Source organism: Saccharomyces eubayanus, chromosome V (assembly GCF_001298625.1).
Source record: "Saccharomyces eubayanus strain FM1318 chromosome V, whole genome shotgun sequence".
Classification (NCBI taxonomy): domain Eukaryota; kingdom Fungi; phylum Ascomycota; class Saccharomycetes; order Saccharomycetales; family Saccharomycetaceae; genus Saccharomyces; species Saccharomyces eubayanus.
In genome coordinates, this window is record NC_030980.1 from 560510 (window position 1) to 579794 (window position 19285).

The 19285-nt window shown below is 43.1% G+C and overlaps 7 protein-coding genes across 7 annotated transcripts; 5 read left to right on the top strand and 2 right to left on the bottom strand.

The window, feature by feature from the left end:
• Nucleotides 1–1246: 1246 nt before the first annotated feature.
• On the top strand, nt 1247–2659 carry DI49_1596 (Zn(II)2Cys6 transcription factor; the record flags this gene model as incomplete). Its single annotated transcript, XM_018364777.1, has 1 exon — nt 1247–2659. The coding sequence occupies one exon, from the start codon at nt 1247–1249 to the stop codon at nt 2657–2659; it is 1413 nt and encodes a 470-aa protein (XP_018222849.1).
• A 795-nt stretch (nt 2660–3454) lies between these two features.
• DI49_1597 (sugar porter family MFS transporter) lies at nt 3455–5296 on the bottom strand (the record flags this gene model as incomplete). The annotated part of the gene is made up of 1 exon (XM_018364778.1): nt 3455–5296. The coding sequence occupies one exon, from the start codon at nt 5294–5296 to the stop codon at nt 3455–3457; it is 1842 nt and encodes a 613-aa protein (XP_018222850.1).
• Nucleotides 5297–6137: 841 nt separating this feature from the next.
• DI49_1598 (alpha-glucosidase) lies at nt 6138–7895 on the top strand (the record flags this gene model as incomplete). Its single annotated transcript, XM_018364779.1, has 1 exon — nt 6138–7895. One exon carries the CDS (start codon nt 6138–6140, stop codon nt 7893–7895), a length of 1758 nt encoding a protein of 585 aa, XP_018222851.1.
• A 994-nt stretch (nt 7896–8889) lies between these two features.
• Nucleotides 8890–10608, bottom strand: DI49_1599 (sugar porter family MFS transporter; the record flags this gene model as incomplete). Its single annotated transcript, XM_018364780.1, has 1 exon — nt 8890–10608. The coding sequence occupies one exon, from the start codon at nt 10606–10608 to the stop codon at nt 8890–8892; it is 1719 nt and encodes a 572-aa protein (XP_018222852.1).
• Nucleotides 10609–12068: 1460 nt separating this feature from the next.
• DI49_1600 (glycoside hydrolase family 13 protein) lies at nt 12069–13838 on the top strand (the record flags this gene model as incomplete). Its single annotated transcript, XM_018364781.1, has 1 exon — nt 12069–13838. The coding sequence occupies one exon, from the start codon at nt 12069–12071 to the stop codon at nt 13836–13838; it is 1770 nt and encodes a 589-aa protein (XP_018222853.1).
• Nucleotides 13839–15174: 1336 nt separating this feature from the next.
• Nucleotides 15175–16995, top strand: DI49_1601 (uncharacterized protein; the record flags this gene model as incomplete). Its single annotated transcript, XM_018364782.1, has 1 exon — nt 15175–16995. One exon carries the CDS (start codon nt 15175–15177, stop codon nt 16993–16995), a length of 1821 nt encoding a protein of 606 aa, XP_018222854.1.
• A 1793-nt stretch (nt 16996–18788) lies between these two features.
• On the top strand, nt 18789–19151 carry DI49_1602 (SRP1/TIP1 family protein; the record flags this gene model as incomplete). Its single annotated transcript, XM_018364783.1, has 1 exon — nt 18789–19151. One exon carries the CDS (start codon nt 18789–18791, stop codon nt 19149–19151), a length of 363 nt encoding a protein of 120 aa, XP_018222855.1.
• Nucleotides 19152–19285: the final 134 nt, after the last annotated feature.

The following is a 19285-nucleotide window of genomic DNA, read 5'->3' on the forward strand; positions in this document are numbered from 1 at the left end:
TTAGTGTTCAAGTGCAACTTTTAATTTGTATCGTGCCTACTTCATGCTTTTTTGAGGGCCTCTTTTTGAAAGAGCTCGAAAAAGACGGATGACCTGGCATCTCAGTATAACGTCCATACGATTTTTGTATTCATCGAGAAGGAGTTAGAATGTGGAATGCATAAATAGTCATTCAGATATTCAAATAGCACACTTGCAGAACTGAATCCTTAGCGGTCAGTTTGGTTATGTTGCTGTTCGACTCACCGTTACTCCTAATAACGTGGGGTACGAATACTCAATTGGCCTTGCTTCAAGTATACTGTAGTTAGAAACAACAGTACATGGTCGAACGGTGAACAAGCAACTAATTCTCCGGGATATTTTCCAGTGACAGGTTCCATTCTTACGTAACCTATAACTTAATATCAGGGTGCCTTCTTTCCAGACTTTTGCCGTAGGGCGGGTTTCTGCGAGAATTACTCCGCCGTGCAAATAACGTTTTTTCCCCTTTTTTTGACCGGATTTGCCCTTTCTTCATCATTTGTGGGGAAACCTCTACTCAAAAAGGCCTAAGCAGCTCACCATCTAGACCATGGCCCCCATGCCCCACGGAGAAATAAACACCACTGCCGCTTGGAAGGGTAGCATCAAAAGATACTAAAGCCCCCAAGTTTCATCTTGCTCTATTGTGACAGAGATAGCATCTGCAGAATCAAGGACTCACACTATTGCTTCTCCTTGTAATACGTCGTGCCCTAGCTTGACCACTCACCAGGAAATACTTTTCCAAAAGCAGTGATCTTTTGATTCGAGAGCACGTTCAGTCAAATAGTTTAGAAACAAGATGATTTTACGATAGAACTTCACAATACTAAACGTCGGAGTTTCGAATGTGCTCTTCAGCGATCAACAGCAAGACTACGCTGAAACCACAGTTATCTCAGAACTCCGCTTGATTAAGTGTATTATAGTTGCATTCGAAGAGGGGACCCGAACCAGCATAGCCACTGGAAAAAGACTCCCAGAAAACAAAGAACGGATAATCCGGCTTTCCCAAAACGGTGCTATTCGGATAACTAAATGCCGTTGTTCCTGTCGCAGCGCTTCCCCACACATAATGACGCGTTTTTCTTCTTCCCCCCGGATTTTTAATAATCCGATTCTTCATATTTAACAACGTAAATACGGACTGCAGAAAAAAATGATTTCGAAGGTTTTCATTCGGTGAACAGAAAAATAAGCGTCTGACGTTTTTGCTTCGAGTATGAGTTTTGCCAAACAAGCGTGTGACTGCTGTCGTGTTCGTCGAATAAAATGTAACCGTGAAGAACCGTGTAATCGTTGTCTTGAGCACGATCTGAAATGCACCTATCTTCGAATGTTGAAAAAGAGAGGTCCGAAGTCCATTAGGACAAGAAGTTTGAAAAAAATAGCCTATATGCAGAGGSTCAGTGAGGATTACAGCACTATGGCTGCTCCAGGAGCATCCGCGAAAGTTCCAAAGGTGCTGATAGACCAATGTTTGAGGCTATATAGCGATAATTTATACGTGATCTGGCCTTTGCTCTCCTATGATGATCTTCACAAACTTTTGGACGAGAAATATGATAACTGTTCCGTCTACTGGTTTCTGGTAGCTCTCTCGGCGGCCACTCTTAGCGACTTGCAAACTGAAATGGAAACTGAAGAGGGTGTCTCCTTTACAGGAAATCAACTCTCCAGTCTCTGTATGTCATCACGCCAAGACTTTGACGATTTCAGTAGCTGCGACATATATAGAATCATGACCTACTACTGCTTACATCGTTGTTTTGCACGCTTTTCTGACACTACGGCTTCGTACAGACTTTATTCTGAAGCTATTGGCCTCATCAAGATCGCCAGATTCCACCGCGAAGAGACTTATAAATATCTCTCATTTGGTGAGCAGCAGCTTATACGGAAGGCGTACTACTTAATTCTTCTGACGGAAAGGTACTATTCTGTATACATTCATTGTGCGACCAGCCTGGATACCACGATATTTCCGCCGCAGCCCGAGATTGTAACTGATCCCCGGCTTTCCCTGGATAGTTTTCTCGAGGTGATCAGGGTCTTCACTGTGCCAGAAAAATGTTTCTATGATTCTTTAGCTACTGACTTTGCTAACGATTCTTGCACTGAAGACTCTTTGAAAAGGATATGGAAAGAGCTTCATACAGTATCACCCGAGGTAGAGCCGTGGTCCTACGGGTACATAGATTTTTTATTTTCCCGGCACTGGATAAGAACCCTGGCTTGGAAACTGATGTTTCAGGTAAAAGATAAACGAACCAAATTTCTTTCGAATACAGATAATGCCCACATACCAGTAGAGATTGCTAGGGATATGTTAGGCGATACATTCCTAACCCCGAAAAATTTCTATGACGTGCATGGCCCCGGAATACCTATGAAAACATTAGAAATAGCTAATGCATTAGTGGACGTTATCGGCCATTATGATCGAAATATGAAGTTGGAGGCTTGGAATGTTTTGAGCGACGTGGCCAAGTTTGTCTTCTCCCTGAATCACTGCGATAATATTATGTTCCAGAGATTTTCAACTAAATGTCAAAGCGCCCTTATTACTCTACCTATTACCAGACCGTTGCAACCAAACGGTGACTCTAAAGACGATACTGATATAATCCTTTAAAATATTTGTACGATATTTTAAGAGGTGGCAATTGCCGTAAGGCTAGTCTTTAAAMATTCTCTGCTGAACGAGAAACAAAAGCTCCTGGGATGTTTTTTATAGAAGAGTGCGTGATTGTCCATTCACACGCCTAKCGTAAAAATACGATGAGGAAGTCTTAGATAACCACATCTGGCTGTATGGAGTCAAATTTAAAACCGAGTTATCGGATTCATTATCCTTTGCACCCCGGCTGGATTTTTTGTATCGGTACCTTTTCWGTAGTGGAAAGTATGACTTAAGATTGGGTAAGATGGCCAGCTACTAATGTGGGTTTCGTTCAGCCTAAAGCAGGCAATCGGCATATCTCGAATGGGCAATACGTGTTTTCTGGGTTGTATTCTCCGTAATTATAGATGTACCAAAATTAGGGCRCTGGAGAAGTTCATAAAGCTGTCTGATAAAGTTGTCATCGAGAGCGTTGCAAATAAAAGCGTTGTACAGTAGTCTTACGTTTGTTAAAAATGCGTGGAAAATAGACGATATCAAAATGAATAAAAAAATACGGCAGTGGTGTTTTAACTCTTACTCCCTGAATGATCTGGTGAACTTTACGGAGGAATAAAGAGCCGTTAGTTCTTCAAGTTCATTTTCGACACTCCGAAGAAGGTCTTTTCTTTGATAAATGGGAACTTCAAATTTTTACATAAAACCAACGAAATACCTYAACCAAGTAATAAATAATAARGCTAATGTGCTAGGTATTTAATATATACACGGARAGTGATACCTTATCATCTGCTGCGCTAAGAGTCATCAATCCATTAGAGATGGGGTGCTTTGCTCTCTCTCCTCGGCGGAAGCTTTCATATCTTCCTTGGGATCTTTATGGTTGATTTCATCAGAGATTGCTTTGGCGGCGGCAAATGGGTCCACTTTTGTTGACTTGAATTTTCTTGCTGGAACTCCAAGTCTAAATAGTTCATTTATTTCAATAAAGGTTCTACCTGCGGTTTCGGGCAGATCAAAGACAGCCCAAATTAAAACAGCCAGGCAGAATCCTCCCCAGAAAAAGCCTGACTTGGCACCCCAGTTCCATTTCTCAGAGTTCAGTTGGTACAAAATCAAAACAGCRACTACGATATTTCCTATGTTGTACGCATTACGAGCTAAAATGATCGATTTAGTYCTCAGCCTCGACGATGGTATTTCAGAGACTAAGCAAAAAACGACAGGGGCAATCCCCAGGTTGTATGAGAACGCAACGACCATTAGAAGAGCGCCACTTCCCATTTTGGCACCGTGAGTGTCGGAGCATCCCAAACCGCCTATAATGAACAGTATAACGGTCTGGAAGGCCAGTCCACAAGCGTAAAGGTCATATCTACCATAATATTTTGAGGCCCACCAGGATAAAAATGTTGCAGCAATACCGAGACAGTATTGAATGATACTAAAAGTGAATGCTGTTTCCGTGCTAACACCGGCTTTCTCGTAGAAGTAAGTTGAGTAACCTATTAGTGACGCACCACAAACAGTTTGACCGGCCCAGCACAGACAGGCTATTCTCGTTCTCCTCCGATTAACCTTGCCCCTCAGACAATCCAAATAGGAGCCTTCATCGTCTGACAGCTTCTTCTCCTTCTCTATAGTCATTTTGATTTTATCCAGTTCCATGGCCACCAGTGATTCTTTCTCGGCTCCYTTACCGCTTAGTGTTCTTTCGAGCGACCTCTTTGCCTGCTCTAGTCTTCCTTTCTTGACTAACCACCATGGGGATTCAGGTGCAAAGAATATCGCTATTGCTAGAGGAACAGGCCAGATCCACTGTAAAGCAAAAGGTAGCGTATATCCTAAGTCCGAGTCTGCGTATTTGTTTTGGGAATTTTTCATGATGCCTGCAGCAAAAAGCTGACCAAACAACCAGCACAGATTCGAATATGTCGTCAGGTAGTACCTCAGCGCCATAGGACAGATTTCAGAGGCATAAGACACAGTCAGACATTGGAAACAACCCCATGGCATACCGCACAATGCCTGTCCCGCAGCGATCATCCCTAAACTTTTACAGAAATACAGAATAAAAATGAARGCAGTTAAGAACATCAACGCCATAATCAATGTGTAGCGGTTACCCATCAAATCCACCGAGGGACCTGTCAACTGTAAACCCACGATCTCTCCTGCCATGTAGCATAAACACAGCCCAATCTGCCAAGATACCGAAATCTCCCATTCTCCTGTACGGGCATTTAGAGAGCCGTACTTCTTCTGAAAGACGGGTAGGGCATAGAAAGAGCCGAGGATGGCGGTGTCATAACCTTCCTGGATCAGCGTTGTGGAAACCAACAACGACCAAGCCGCTGCTTTGGGATACGTTTTCAAAGCTGTCATGAGCGGCATCTCTCTTTCACTATCGTCTGCCTCCTTAGCATCCTGCGCAGCGTCGAGAATATTTGGCGTTACTTCATCATTCTCGCTTAATGCTGCTGGGCCCTGMCCATACTCAAGATGGGCAAGATCAAAATCAGTTTTTTTGCCTTGCTCCTCCAACTCTATCGAGTTGCATTCAGCGGCGCCGAAGCCGCCTTCGGTCTCTATTGAGCTCGAGTTACCGTTGCACTTCTTTCTATTTATCATTGAGGATAGACCCTTCATAGTTACCTAATAGCTTTTGGAATTTTTTTTGAGTGTCTTGGTAAGATCCGTCAAGATGTAGTGCAGTGTAATGAACATGGAGCATATCACGCCTCTTTATATGTTGCGCAGTAAGATCTGTACGCTCCAGACGTGCTGCGTGCGGCCAAGATTATGGTGGAGTCTGCTTCCACGAMGAGCTCTAGTAGCGTGTYTCTGAGTACGTATTACAAYGAAGCCAGAGAAGTGTTTCGAAAGCTTTCGAGGAATATAGCGGGTGTTCCGTAACGGCAGATTGCTCGCAAAAATACGTGTATGGAGAGATGAGTGAAGGTTAAGTAAGGTAAACGTGTAGAAAAGCAGACATGACCTGAAGATTGCAACAATATGTCTTCCCCTGAATAATCGCCAAGGTGGCTAATTTCAGACTACCAGCTCGTGAACAAGGGATGTCTTGCATTCCGCATAAACTCTCGCTTTTATCTGCATTTTTTATTATTGTTTGGCAGCCTTCGCTAAAAATTTCGTCAAAACATGGGGGTATATAGTTTACGGTATTTATGCGTGAAATTCTCCGAGCCGCATGCAATTGCGATAACCTTGTTCCTCGAAAAGTAGTAACATAGCGCAAAGCGAGCCATTGTGGACCGTGTCGTGGGGCGGTCAGAACCAGCGTAAGACAGGACGTACTCTTTTCTCCAGTTTTTCTATTACAGCCTGTTTTTCTCGAGTGCCTTGAGAAAGGTATAAAAGCTGCCCAAAATATGCCTTTGAAGGATTAAAGCCTTCGTTTTCAGCCTAACTTCTTGATTATATACAACAAGTGTTGACTCAATCGCACATAACCACAGCTCGTAAATAAATGACTATTTCTTCTGAACACCCGGAAACGGAGCCCAAATGGTGGAAAGAAGCCACGATCTATCAGATCTACCCCGCAAGTTTTAAAGACTCGAATAACGATGGCTGGGGTGACATGAAAGGTATCACCTCCAAACTGGACTACCTCAAAGGCCTCGGAGTCGATACAATCTGGGTTTGTCCATTTTACGACTCCCCACAAGATGATATGGGGTATGACGTTTCTAACTATGAAAAAGTGTGGCCAAGATACGGTACCAACGAGGACTGTTTCGAGCTGATTGACAAGACACACAAACTGGGTATGMAGTTCATTACTGATTTAGTCGTGAACCATTGCTCTACAGAACACGAATGGTTCAAGGAGAGTAGATCTTCGAAGACCAACCCTAAGCGTGACTGGTTCTTCTGGRRAGCACCAAAGGGTTACGATGAGCATGGTAARCCAATTCCACCAAATAACTGGAAATCCTTCTTTGGGGGTTCAGCGTGGACTTTYGATGAGACCACGAACGAGTTTTACCTGCGCTTGTTCGCATCTAGTCAGGCTGACTTGAATTGGGARAACGAAGAATGCAGAAAGGCTATCTATGAAAGCGCTGTTGGATACTGGTTGGACCACGGTGTCGACGGTTTTAGAATTGACACCGCAGGCCTGTATTCAAAACGGCCTGGCCTGCCAGACTCCCCGATTTTTGACGAAAGCTCAGAGCTGCAGCACCCAAATTGGGGGTCCCATAATGGTCCTAGAATCCATGAATTTCACCAGGAACTGCACAAGTTTATGAAGAATAGAGTGAAGGATGGCAGAGAAATAATGACGGTGGGCGAAGTCGCTCACGGAAGCGACAATGCGTTATATACCAGTGCRGCCAGATACGAAATCAGCGAACTGTTTTCTTTTACGCACGTTGATATTGGTACCAAGCCGTTCTTTCGTTACAACAAAGTTCCCTTCTCCTTGAAACAGTGGAAGGAAGCTATCGCATCGAACTTCTTGTTTATTAACGGYACGGATAGCTGGGCTACTACCTATATCGAGAACCACGATCAACCGCGTTCAGTCTCGAGGTTTGGTGACGATTCGCCAAAGTATCGTAATGTGTCCGGTAAGCTGTTGGCATTGTTGGAGTGTTCATTAACCGGTACGCTGTACATTTACCAAGGCCAAGAGCTAGGCCAGATCAATTTCAAAGATTGGCCCATCGAGAAGTATGAGGATGTTGATGTGAAAACCAACTACGGCATCATTAGGGAGAAGTTTGGCGAGAACTCGATGGAAATGAAAAAGTTCCTTGAGGGCATTGCCTTGATTTCCAGAGATCACGCACGAACCCCAATGCCCTGGTCCCGAGAGGAACCCAATGCTGGCTTCACTGGCCCAGATGCCAGACCCTGGTATTTCTTGAATGAATCCTTTCAGCAGGGAATTAACGTTGAAGAAGAATCCGAAGATGGCGCTTCAGTTCTCAACTTCTGGAAAAGAGCCCTCCAAGCCAGAAGGGAAAACAAGGAGCTCATGGTGTATGGTTACGATTTCCAKTTTATCGACTTGGACAGCGACAAGCTATTTAGCTTCACYAAGGAGTACGAGGRCAAGACGCTGTTTGCTGCCTTGAATTTCAGTGGTGAGCAAACCGAATTCAGGGCTCCGAAAGAGAAGTCCTCTTTATCTTTTGTTCTCGGAAACTACGATGATGTTGATGCGTCCTCTAGGATTTTGAAGCCTTGGGAAGGTAGATTGTACTATGCCAAGTAAGTGTTTTCATAAGTTGGCGGGTTCTGTCGATGAACGAATGGCARATTCTCTGTAAATACACTCTATGTTTATGTTTGCGACGATTACGTAACGATAGTATTGTCGAATTATATAGTGTTAGAACTTCACATTAAGAATTAAGTATGAATTGCTGTATGAATTATTGTATGGATTGTTGTATGAATTATTGTATGAATTATTGTATGAATTATTGTATGGATTATTGTATGAATTAAGTATGAAAAACTGTATGAATTATTGTATGAATTTCGAATTATGAATTTCGAATTATGAATTATGAATTTCGAATTATGAATTTTGCATTGTGAATTTTGAGTTTTGAGTTTTGAATTTGGCCGACACTTGGCGGCGCACTTAAAGCCATCTGGCCCAAGAGGAAGTGTGAAAGGATGCTGGGGCGTGTGAAGTGGAGGGGTGCAATTACCAGCATGCTTGAACGGTACAATAATGTRCGTTTTTCGTTRCTATGGYGAAATCATTGATCTTCTGTGAAAATGGGCATAGAGCAGTTTAGTGCCATTTTATCCGCAGCCATTGTGCCAGGTTGAGCGTAGGCGAATGTCATGTACAGATTGAGGCGATTCAAGACAATGATAGCAAACTGGGGTTATTAGAAGCATGACTCGTATTGCACGACGATCATCGAAGATATAGGAGGCAGGATTCCTTCATTGTTTCTTCATCCTTATTTCCGTCTTAAATGCGTCGGGCCCAAGTTAGAGTTAAGGTTTGTAAGGTTGTGGCAGTATTGCATCAGCTTCGAGTCAAGGCTCAGCGGGCTTTTGTGCGTGGTCTGTTACTGGAGCTCCTGCGTCCTTGCTTGTTGTGTAGYGYCCACTTCAGCACTAGAATTCAGCTGCTGCAARTTACAAGGAAAAGATCATAAATTATTAGGACGTACAAAAATAAACATCATATAAATATTACGGAGGTAGGGAGAAAAAAACGTTTGAATTATCGACGAGTCRGAGAATCAGTTGGAGAAGAACCTTTTGTAAGCTGGTCTATCGTCATGAGCCACAGCATCCTCATCGTAATCTGCGGTTCTTCTGTCCGGTGGCACCCATGAAGCCGACTTCCATGGTGGAATGCCTTCTAGCCACATAGTGTCGACCTCTTCTAGCGTCAGGCCCTTCGTTTCTGGGACAAAGAAAAAGACGTAAAAGAAGGCAACACATAGACAGCCGATGAAGACATAGCCATAGTAAAAATTGATGGCACCGGTGATGAAAGGAGTGAAGAAACTAATTATGAAACCCCACATCCAGTTCGCAGCCGTTGCGATCGCCATACCTCTTGATTTGACTCTAAGCGGAAAGGTTTCTGACACGATAACAAAGCAGCCGCCTGCCCAGGTGGTAGCGAACGCAAAAATGAAAAACATGGTGAAAACAATCATACAGTTACCAGCACCTTGAGATGTGATATCCTGATGACTGCTTCCCTCAGGCCAAAGCTTGGTTACACCGACGGAGGCGAACACAATAAAGCAGCATAGCATGGCGGCGGCACCCCACAACAGGCACGTACGGCGTCCAAACCTCTCGATGGTGTATATTGCCACGAATGAAGAGAAAAAATTGACTGCACCAATGATGATCGATGTTTGGAAGGAGTCTTTTAGACCAATAGACTTGAAGATYGTCGTGCCGTAATAGAAGAAGTARTTGTCACCGGTTAGTTGCTGCAAAGATTGGATCATGACTCCCATGATCACACGTTGGAACACCTTTGTCTTTGTGGAGAGAAGCTCGCCCCATGATGCGTTACCTGCTAGCTTTTCGAGCTCGATACCCGCCCTTATAGCGTCATATTCGGCTAATAGAGCAGGGTCATCGACTGAAACCTTGTTAGATTTCGATATGGAACGTTTGGCTTCTTCATGCTTACCAACTTCGACCAGGAAACGTGGCGACTCGGGCACGAACATCATCCCGCTGATCATGAATGTAGCCCAGGCAAAGCAAAGGCCAAGGCCGACCCTCCACTGGGTCGAGTCGTCGTAGTTCTTTGTACCGTAGTTGGTGCAGTAGCCCAGGAAAATACCCATTGTCCCCATCAGCTGATACAGTTGGACAAGGTTACCTCTGATCTGYTTTGGAGACACCTCGGATATTAGCATTGGGGAGAGGACGGCAATGCCTCCCACGCCTAAACCGGAAATGATTCTGCCGATGAAGTATTGGTACCATTTATGTGTCGAGGTGATTTGGACTAGGATGCCCACGACATAGATAGACGTGACCGCAATTAAACCAATACGGCGGCCATATATATCACCTACTTTTGACAAAAGAATCCCGCCCACGGCACAACCAACGTTGAATATCGAAACAATCAGCCCCATTCTCACTTTTGACAGGTAGTAAATTCCCTTGTCGTTTTTTTGGCCAAATCTTTTGACGAAGTCGGAGAGGTTGACAAAACCCGAGATTGTACCGGTATCCCAACCAAAGATGAACCCACCAAACCCAATCATCAAACACAGAATCGAGACGGTGGTATAGGCAGAGAGGGGTTTCTTTGGTAGTTCGATAGCTGGTTCAGCCGCAGCYGGTTCAGCCAAAGCCAGATCAGAGGAGTTTTTWGAATCTTCTTGTTTGGTCCTAATAGGAGATGCGCTAGCCGTTGAATGGGGATTCGAACTAGCCGGAGATAARTTATTCGCAGGTATATCACCAAGGCTTGACATGCTGAAATGTGGTTTTTGAAATAAGAGGACGGTCAAGGCTAAGGCGATGTGATACTTTGCTCTTCTAGCGCGTCAAGAAGTAGAAAACTGTTTCTTCAATACTTACAACTGTTAAATAACTCGCTATTTATATTGTCAAACCTGTGAAGAGGTTCAAATATCGTCAGCCCCGAGGTACTATCGAACAGAGATGACCCGCGTGCGCTTAAGCGAGGGTGCAGACTCGTTTGCTCATCGTCTACTCCTGTGGAGCAACCTTTCTCTGGGGATCTATTAATTGTCGATTAWAGTTTACAGCTTACGAGGCAGTGCCTTCTTCCGGAGAAATATTTGAAAAGCTAAAAGATTCACCGAACTTTTCCATAAAAAAGAAAAGAAATTATGCGGGGCTCACGGAAGAGCCAGAGCCTATCACGCGTTTCCCTCAGTTGCAAAAGAGAAGCATTTTCAAGGAGAAATAGCCAGTGAGAACGCTGGTTTCTACGYGAGGTCTTGTGCTACGCATCGCACATTTCTCCGAGCCGTTCCAAGCATGTTGTCAGGAACGGGCAGAAAAAAGGATTTCATTGTTGCCACCAAGTGTTGGTATTGCTGATACTGCTGATATCGCACGTCCGTCAGCTTCTCATCCAAACAGCCGCCGTAAAAAAAATAGAAAGAAAAGGCTTTACGTTCTCGAGCATTTTTCTGAATATATTAGTGACACCCTGCGTAAGGTGCAGACAGGGTGTTTCTGCCAGAAGCGCGGATGGCGACCCGAGAATGAAATGCAACATAGAGGATGAAGTTTCAGAGGCCCGGTTCAGGAGAGGTCGAGCCTATTTTGTCTAGCTGCAGAAAAAGCTAATTAAGGTTAAATATATCCAGGGGGATGTAAAGTCAAAAAGAACTGATGTTGCGCGCGGAGAAATTATTATGTGACATTGCGGGGTCCCAAACGGAGAAAAGATTGTGCTCCGTGGAACCACGAACATGCACGATTGCGGCGGAGTGTGCGCGACAGTCTGGGGATAGTACGGATACTGCCGTAGATAGCTGACGGACAGGCACCATGATGCAGAACACATCATACCATACCCTCCAGTTAGAGTTACAGAGTGGTGTTGAACAACGCTGCTCGCATTTTAATGGCAGTTTACGAAAAGGAATGCGGGTCTAAGAGGCTTTAGGAGCGTAAGTGCTCGAATAAGAACGAACATCCCTGGCAAACTTTTCCTGTATTTCTCGTTCACAACGCTTTCTTTTAGCTTGCGTGGGTTGTTCTATTTTCATCCGCGAGAAGTCCACAGGATCGTGGACTGCTAAAATAAACATATATAAAGATGCCTTTTTCTCTCAAGACTACAGGTTTKCCAGTTTGAGGGAGAAGTTGTAAAACAGAATCTCCATCAGCAAAGCAAACCAGCTCCSTGACAAGTAAATAACACAAGCAAAAGCATTAACATAGTTCAAACCGTGCAATGACTATTTCATCYGCACACCCAGAAACAGAACCCAAATGGTGGAAAGAAGCYACCGTCTACCAAATCTACCCYGCAAGTTTCAARGACTCGAACAACGATGGCTGGGGTGATATGAAAGGTATCGCCTCCAAGTTGGAGTACATCAAAGAYCTYGGTGCCGATGCTATCTGGATTTCACCATTCTACGACTCGCCACAGGACGATATGGGTTACGATATTGCCAACTACGAGAAGGTCTGGCCAACCTACGGGACYAACGAGGACTGYTTCGMSYTGATTGAGAAGACCCATAAGYTAGGCATGAAGTTTATCACCGATTTGGTCATCAAYCATTGTTCCAGTGARCACGAGTGGTTYAAGGAGAGYAGGTCTTCCAAGACYAATCCAAARCGTGAYTGGTTCTTCTGGAGAGCACCTAAGGGCTACGACGCCGATGGCGCTCCAATCCCACCAAACAACTGGAGATCGTACTTCGGSGGTTCCGCATGGACTTTCGACGAAACAACGAACGAGTTTTACTTGCGTTTGTTTTGCTCYACCCAGCCTGATCTCAACTGGGAGAACGAGGACTGCAGAAAGGCAATCTACGAAAGCGCTGTTGGATACTGGTTAGACCACGGTGTTGACGGTTTCAGAATCGATGTGGGGAGTTTGTACTCCAAAGTTGTTGGTCTACCAGACGCTCCTGTGATTGACGAGAACACAAAATGGCAGGCCAGTGATGCTTTCACAATGAATGGACCACGTATTCATGAATTYCACCAAGAGATGAACAAGTTCATGAGAGACAGGGTYAAAGACGGTAGRGAGATTATGACCGTTGGTGAAATGCAACATGCTTCCGACGAGACCAAGAAGTTGTACACAAGTGCATCGAGGCACGAGCTTAGTGAGCTGTTCAACTTTTCTCACACTGATGTTGGAACTTCGCCCAAGTTCCGCCAAAACTTGGTCCCATTTGAATTGAAGGATTGGAAGGTTGCTCTTGCCGAGCTGTTCAGATAYGTTAACAAGAGTGATTGTTGGTCGACTATTTACCTCGAAAATCACGAYCAACCTCGTTCGATTACGAGATTTGGTGACGACTCGCCCAAGAATCGTGTCGTTTCTGGTAAGTTGCTGTCTGTATTGTTAGTGTCACTGACCGGTACTTTGTATGTGTACCARGGACAGGAGCTRGGCCAAATCAATTTCAAAAACTGGCCTATTGAAAAGTACGARGACGTTGAAATCAGAAACAATTACAAGGCGATCAAGGAAGAGCATGGGGAAAACTCGAACGAGATGAAGAAGTTTTTAGAAGCCATTGCCCTTATCTCCAGAGACCATGCCAGAACACCTATGCAATGGTCGCGCGAAGAGCCAAATGCTGGCTTCTCTGGGCCCACCGGCAAGCCATGGTTCTACTTGAACGAATCTTTCAGRGAGGGAATCAAYGTCGAAGACGAGCAAAAGGATCCAAACTCTGTGCTGGCTTTCTGGAAGGAAGCTTTGAGGTTTAGAAAGGCACACAAGGATATCACTGTTTATGGCTATGATTTTGAGTTCATCGATCTTGACAATAAAAAGCTGTTCAGTTTTACCAAGAAGTACGAGAACAAGACCTTGTTTGCAGCCTTGAACTTTAGCTCTGACAACGTGGACTTTACGATTCCAGATGACAGTACCTCGTTCAAGTTGGAGTTTGGMAACTTYCCAAAGAARGAGGTAGATGCCTCTTCCAGGACTTTGAAGCCATGGGAGGGCAGAATTTACRTATCTGAATGATTGACGATTGTGACAAAAAGATATGTACATCTATTTATATATATGATTATTTATYTATTTTACACATTGAATAGTAGCGACATATGTCTTTTTCCTTCATCGCAGGCGTCTGTGTTAATCTGCCCTTTCTGAACTATYCAGATGCCTTAATTTTGTACTGACTGTTGGTGTCTTATTTATTTGGAGAACCTCGATCAACYTCGCCCGATCGCCATATTTGGTGACGGATCCCCAAGGAATCGTGTCATCTTCGGAGAAAAATAGTCATATCCAGTTTTACCAGGTGCTTTAACTGCCTTAAGTGGTACCCTATATATTTACTGGGGACAAGATTTTGGTAAAACTGATCTCAAAAACCGAACCGACTCGTCGAAGAATACGGGGATGTTGAGATAAGAAACAACTGTGCTATAAGTAAGAAGGCCTACGATGAGATGAAGAAACGCTTAGGGGCTGTCGCACTGTTCTCCCAGCATGCCATAAGCTTGAGCAAAAGATGAAAATTTGTCCTCTCAGAAAACACAAGGAACAGTTTGTAACGAAAATTCCTACGGCTTCAAAAAACACGTTTACTTTTTATGCTAATAGAGCAAGAATAAGATGGCCGTTTAAGTTCAAAAGAGCCAACTACGTCCATTGGTTCGTACAATCTCACATATTATTCATTTCAAGAATTTTTCGTCTTTATTCTGCACCAATAAATTTCCCAGTCCAACATGATCGACAAGAGGCGTAACAATAGTTCCTAACTAAAGATATCTGAATARGAAATGAAGAAAAATCCAACGAAGAGGTGAGGAAAAGTTGAAAAAATAATATTTTCTGTTTTAGCTGTTTAGGCAGTCAAACCTTTTTATGGTTTAATATAGTTGTTTTTTCCTATTTTCTTTTTTTTTTTTTTCTTTTGTTTTTGTCTTTTCTATTTCAGCTGACTTAATGGACCCTCTCAAACGCGAAATAACTCCGTTTTCGTACAGTTCCTCGCATTCCGTATACCAAATAAGGACACAAGTTTTTCGATATCGTCAAATGCAAATGTATCTACGGACTATCAGCTCYTAGTTTTCAAGTCCGAAAGGGGGCTGGGTAACTAGACACGAATTGCTATTGGTCGTAAGTCAGCCGCAAAAATCTGTTCAAGCTAACAATTGCACCCAAATGYGGTACAAATAGGGCTATGGAAACTTCCATTGTTCCCAATTGCACCCCCTGTGGCTTTTGAGAGGTTAAGGGTCCATGCCGGCATGATGGAATTAAGTTGTTTAAAAGAGATGAAGTCAGAAAATTTGACAGAAGGATAATATAGAAAGTAGTACTTGCGTATGTATCTCGGAATATGATGGAAACAGATCCGTCTAAAAATGACACTTTGGACGATAAAAGCACTGTCRGTTACRGCGAAAAGGCAGAAACTGATGTTGGTAAGCCTACCGCGTCCGGCTTACGTCGTATAGATGCTGTCAACAGGGTCTTGTCTGACTATGGCTCTTTCACAGCTTTTGGAGTCACGTTCAGTTCACTCAAGACCGCTCTACTAGTAGCCCTGTTTTTGCAGGGCTACTGTACTGGACTTGGTGGGCAGATTTCGCAATCGATACAAACGTACGCTGCTAACAGCTTTGGGAAGCATTCGCAGGTTGGATCAATCAATACCGTCAAATCAATCGTAGCTTCTGTTGTCGCTGTGCCATATGCACGTATGTCGGACCGATTTGGGCGTATGGAATGCTGGATCTTTGCGCTCGTGCTCTACACTGTGGGGGAAATTATTTCAGCCGCTACTCCAACTTTTGGCGGACTTTTTGCGGGTATTGTCATACAACAGTTTGGTTATTCTGGATTTCGTCTTCTTGCTACAGCATTGACGGGAGATCTATCTGAATTGAGAGATCGTACGTTTGCCATGAACATATTTTTGATTCCCGTGATTATAAACACATGGGTAAGCGGAAATATTGTTAGCTCGCTGGCTGGTGATGTCGCACCGTTCAAATGGCGTTGGGGCTATGGAATTTTCTGCATTATTGTACCCTTCTCTACCTTAATCTTGGCCCTTCCTTATGCATATGCTCAGTACATTTCCTGGCGCAGCGGAAAGCTACCACCATTCAGATTGAAAGAAAAAGGGCAGAATCTGCGTCAAACGCTCTGGAAGTTTGTGGAAGACATAAATCTGATTGGAATTATTCTCTTTACTGCCTTCTTAGTGCTACTACTATTACCTCTCACGATAGCAGGTGGTGCCACGTCCAAATGGAGAGAAGGTCATATTATTGCAATGATTGTTGTTGGCGGCTGCTTRGGCTTTATCTTCCTAATTTGGGAGTTACGATTTGCCAAGAATCCGTTTATCCCACGAGTATATCTGGGCGATCCAACTATCTATGTTGCACTGGTGATGGAATTTGTATGGCGTCTAGGTCTACAGATCGAGTTGGAGTATTTGGTCACTGTGTTGATGGTAGCGTTCGGAGAATCAACTTTGAGAGCGCAGCGGATAGCTCAGCTTTACAATTTTCTGCAGTCATGCACTAATATTGTTGTGGGTATTATACTGCATTTCTATCCYCATCCTAAACTATTTGTGGTTGCTGGATCGCTTCTCGGTGTTCTTGGAATGGGTCTTTTGTACAAATACCGGGTGGTRTACGACGGAATTTCGGGTCTTATTGGCGCTGAGATTGTGGTTGGTATAGCCGGTGGTATGATACGTTTTCCTATGTGGACGCTGGTGCATGCTTCAACCACGCACAACGAGATGGCAACTGTCACAGGGCTACTTATGTCAGTCTACCAAATCGGAGATGCGGTGGGTGCTTCTATTGCCGGTGCAATATGGACTCAGCGCCTGGCAAAGGAGCTGATACAGCGACTCGGCTACAACTTAGGTATGTCGATCTACAAATCACCACTCAACTATCTAAAAAAATACCCTATTGGATCTGAAGTTCGTGCTCAGATGGTGGAATCCTACTCGAAGGTTCAACGCTTATTGATAATTGTGTCAATTTCATTTGCAGCTTTCAATGCYRTTCTYTGCTTTTTTTTGCGTGGCTTCACCGTAAACAAGAAGCAAAGCTTTTCCACRGAAGAACGAGAGAAAGAGAARCTCAAAATCACACAGCAATCATGGCTCCGTCGTGTGATTGGATATTGAACTGGAGACTACTAGCCATCCTGATATAGGATAAAGCATCTTTCCTGAAAGAGATATCTCTTTGACGTAGTGACGGCTAATATAAGTAATTAATAAATACGTGTAACAATATCATACTATAAGCTGAAAGGAAAAACAGTAAAAATTTTCAATCATTTTTTTATCCAAGCGAATATCTATAAACTCATTTCAGTAATATTGTAACTTTAAATGCGTATGGCCAAATAAATTCTTAATTAGATATCTTCGCCTGTCATTACGCACTGTTTTCAAATAAAAATGCAAAGAAATGTTACRTGRWGCACTTTATTAGGTCTAKGACAGRCAAATGGCCCCAGAGGAATGTTTATAATTATTGCATACTGTAAGACTGCTTGAGRCCTCAGTTATTTAGTTTYAAGTGCTGTGTATTTGGAATTCATACTCCTCATARTTGGGAGTGATTCTGTCCACATCATGAAAACTGTYTCAATCTCCAAATAAAAACGAAAAATTGGGTCAACTCAGAAGACCAACTAACCCCATAAAATTCAGACGTTGYTTATTTTACGAGCAATCAACATCGAAATTGTCGGATCAGCGAATACATGAAATTTTTATTAGCCCATACCCGCAAGTCTGAACATTTTACACAATAATTAATTTTCAACAACGTGCAAATATGTATAATAACAAGCATCATAAACAGAGCTCATTTGGTATCAGATATTGTTCCGTAAGCCAGCCATCTTCTTCCTTTTGGATCAGTCACTCTTTCTAAAAAATCTTTTATGTAAAACTTTCTCATTCATAGGTCAGTATATCTCACTGTAAGAAGAGATTTATTTTAAAACACGCCACATGTGATGATTTGATTTTGAGAGGTGTGTGAATATTGAGGCAAGTGTTGAGGTTTCATTGTTAATCAAGGCTATAATACTAAGTAGAGAGAATATACTAGAAGTCCCCTTCGAGGATATAAAAATCCGCAAAATGTTATCGACAATTCTACATATTTACATTATTATTTCTTCTTCCATTTCACCTGTTAATATTCATTTACACCATCAACCCTTGCGCTTCGGCTTCCATTTAGCCTGATGACTATTTCTCATCGTTCGTGCCATCTCTTCTTTTACCGTATACGATAGTATACTAGCAATGTAAATACTATTCCGTAGACGATAGTTGTTTCTTATTCCAACAGATTTTATCAACAACTTTTATGATGGCGTACAAACCTCTAGAAGTTGACGATATACGACTCCCAACACATGTATACTATTTTGTACAATCTCAAGAAAGCGAAAGTACGGTTTTATTTTTCCTCGGCGATCGTTTAGAGCACTTCAAATAAAGGCTTAGATGACAATAAGGCTCTGACCGAGGGTCCAAATGTCAGATTCAGATATTTCCTTCGCCCGGAAATGTAAATTTCACAGGCAAAAAAAGGGTTTTTCTAGGCACCTTGGCACCCCTATAATTAGCGTTCTCACATCCCCCCACATACGAATAGATATAGGCGCCATAAAACAATACCATCGCATACGAAACCTRTGAGAGATACGTGCATCGTTCAAGAACAAGCGCATCTCCATAATAATGATGAAACGGTACGAAAGATRGGATATGAAGGATTRAGATGCGAGATAAGAARTGGGCATCAGTGAGCGATTCGTTTGAGTAGTGATGACCGGTGAAGGAATGTGTATAAATAGAGCTGCTTTGACTACATGTCCTTGAGAATATGCCTCCTCTCTTTTCTTTCCAGGTAAGCTTATATCACCACTAACAAACAAAACAAAACAAATACAATGGTCAAATTAACTTCAATCGCTGCTGGTGTCGCCGCCATCGCCGCCGGTGCCTCCGCAACTACCACTCTAGCTCAATCTGACGAAAGAGTCAACTTGGTTGAAYTGGGTGTCTACGTTTCCGATATTAGAGCACATTTGGCCCAATACTACCTGTTCCAAGCCGCCCACCCAACTGAAACATACCCAGTCGAAGTTGCTGAAGCCGTTTTCAACTACGGTGACTTCACCACCATGTTGACCGGTATTGCTCCAGACCAAGTCACTAGAATGATCACTGGTGTCCCATGGTACTCCACCAGGTTGAGACCAGCCATCTCCAAGGCCCTATCCAAGGACGGTATTTACACTGTCGCCAAATAGAGACGGACGCCTTTACGAAAAAGATTCCATAGACATTAAAAAGTAACGAATATTAAAAAATAAAAAGCCTTTTTTTTTTTTGATGATACAAATACAGTTAACTATATAAATGTATATTAATATTATAAACCTAT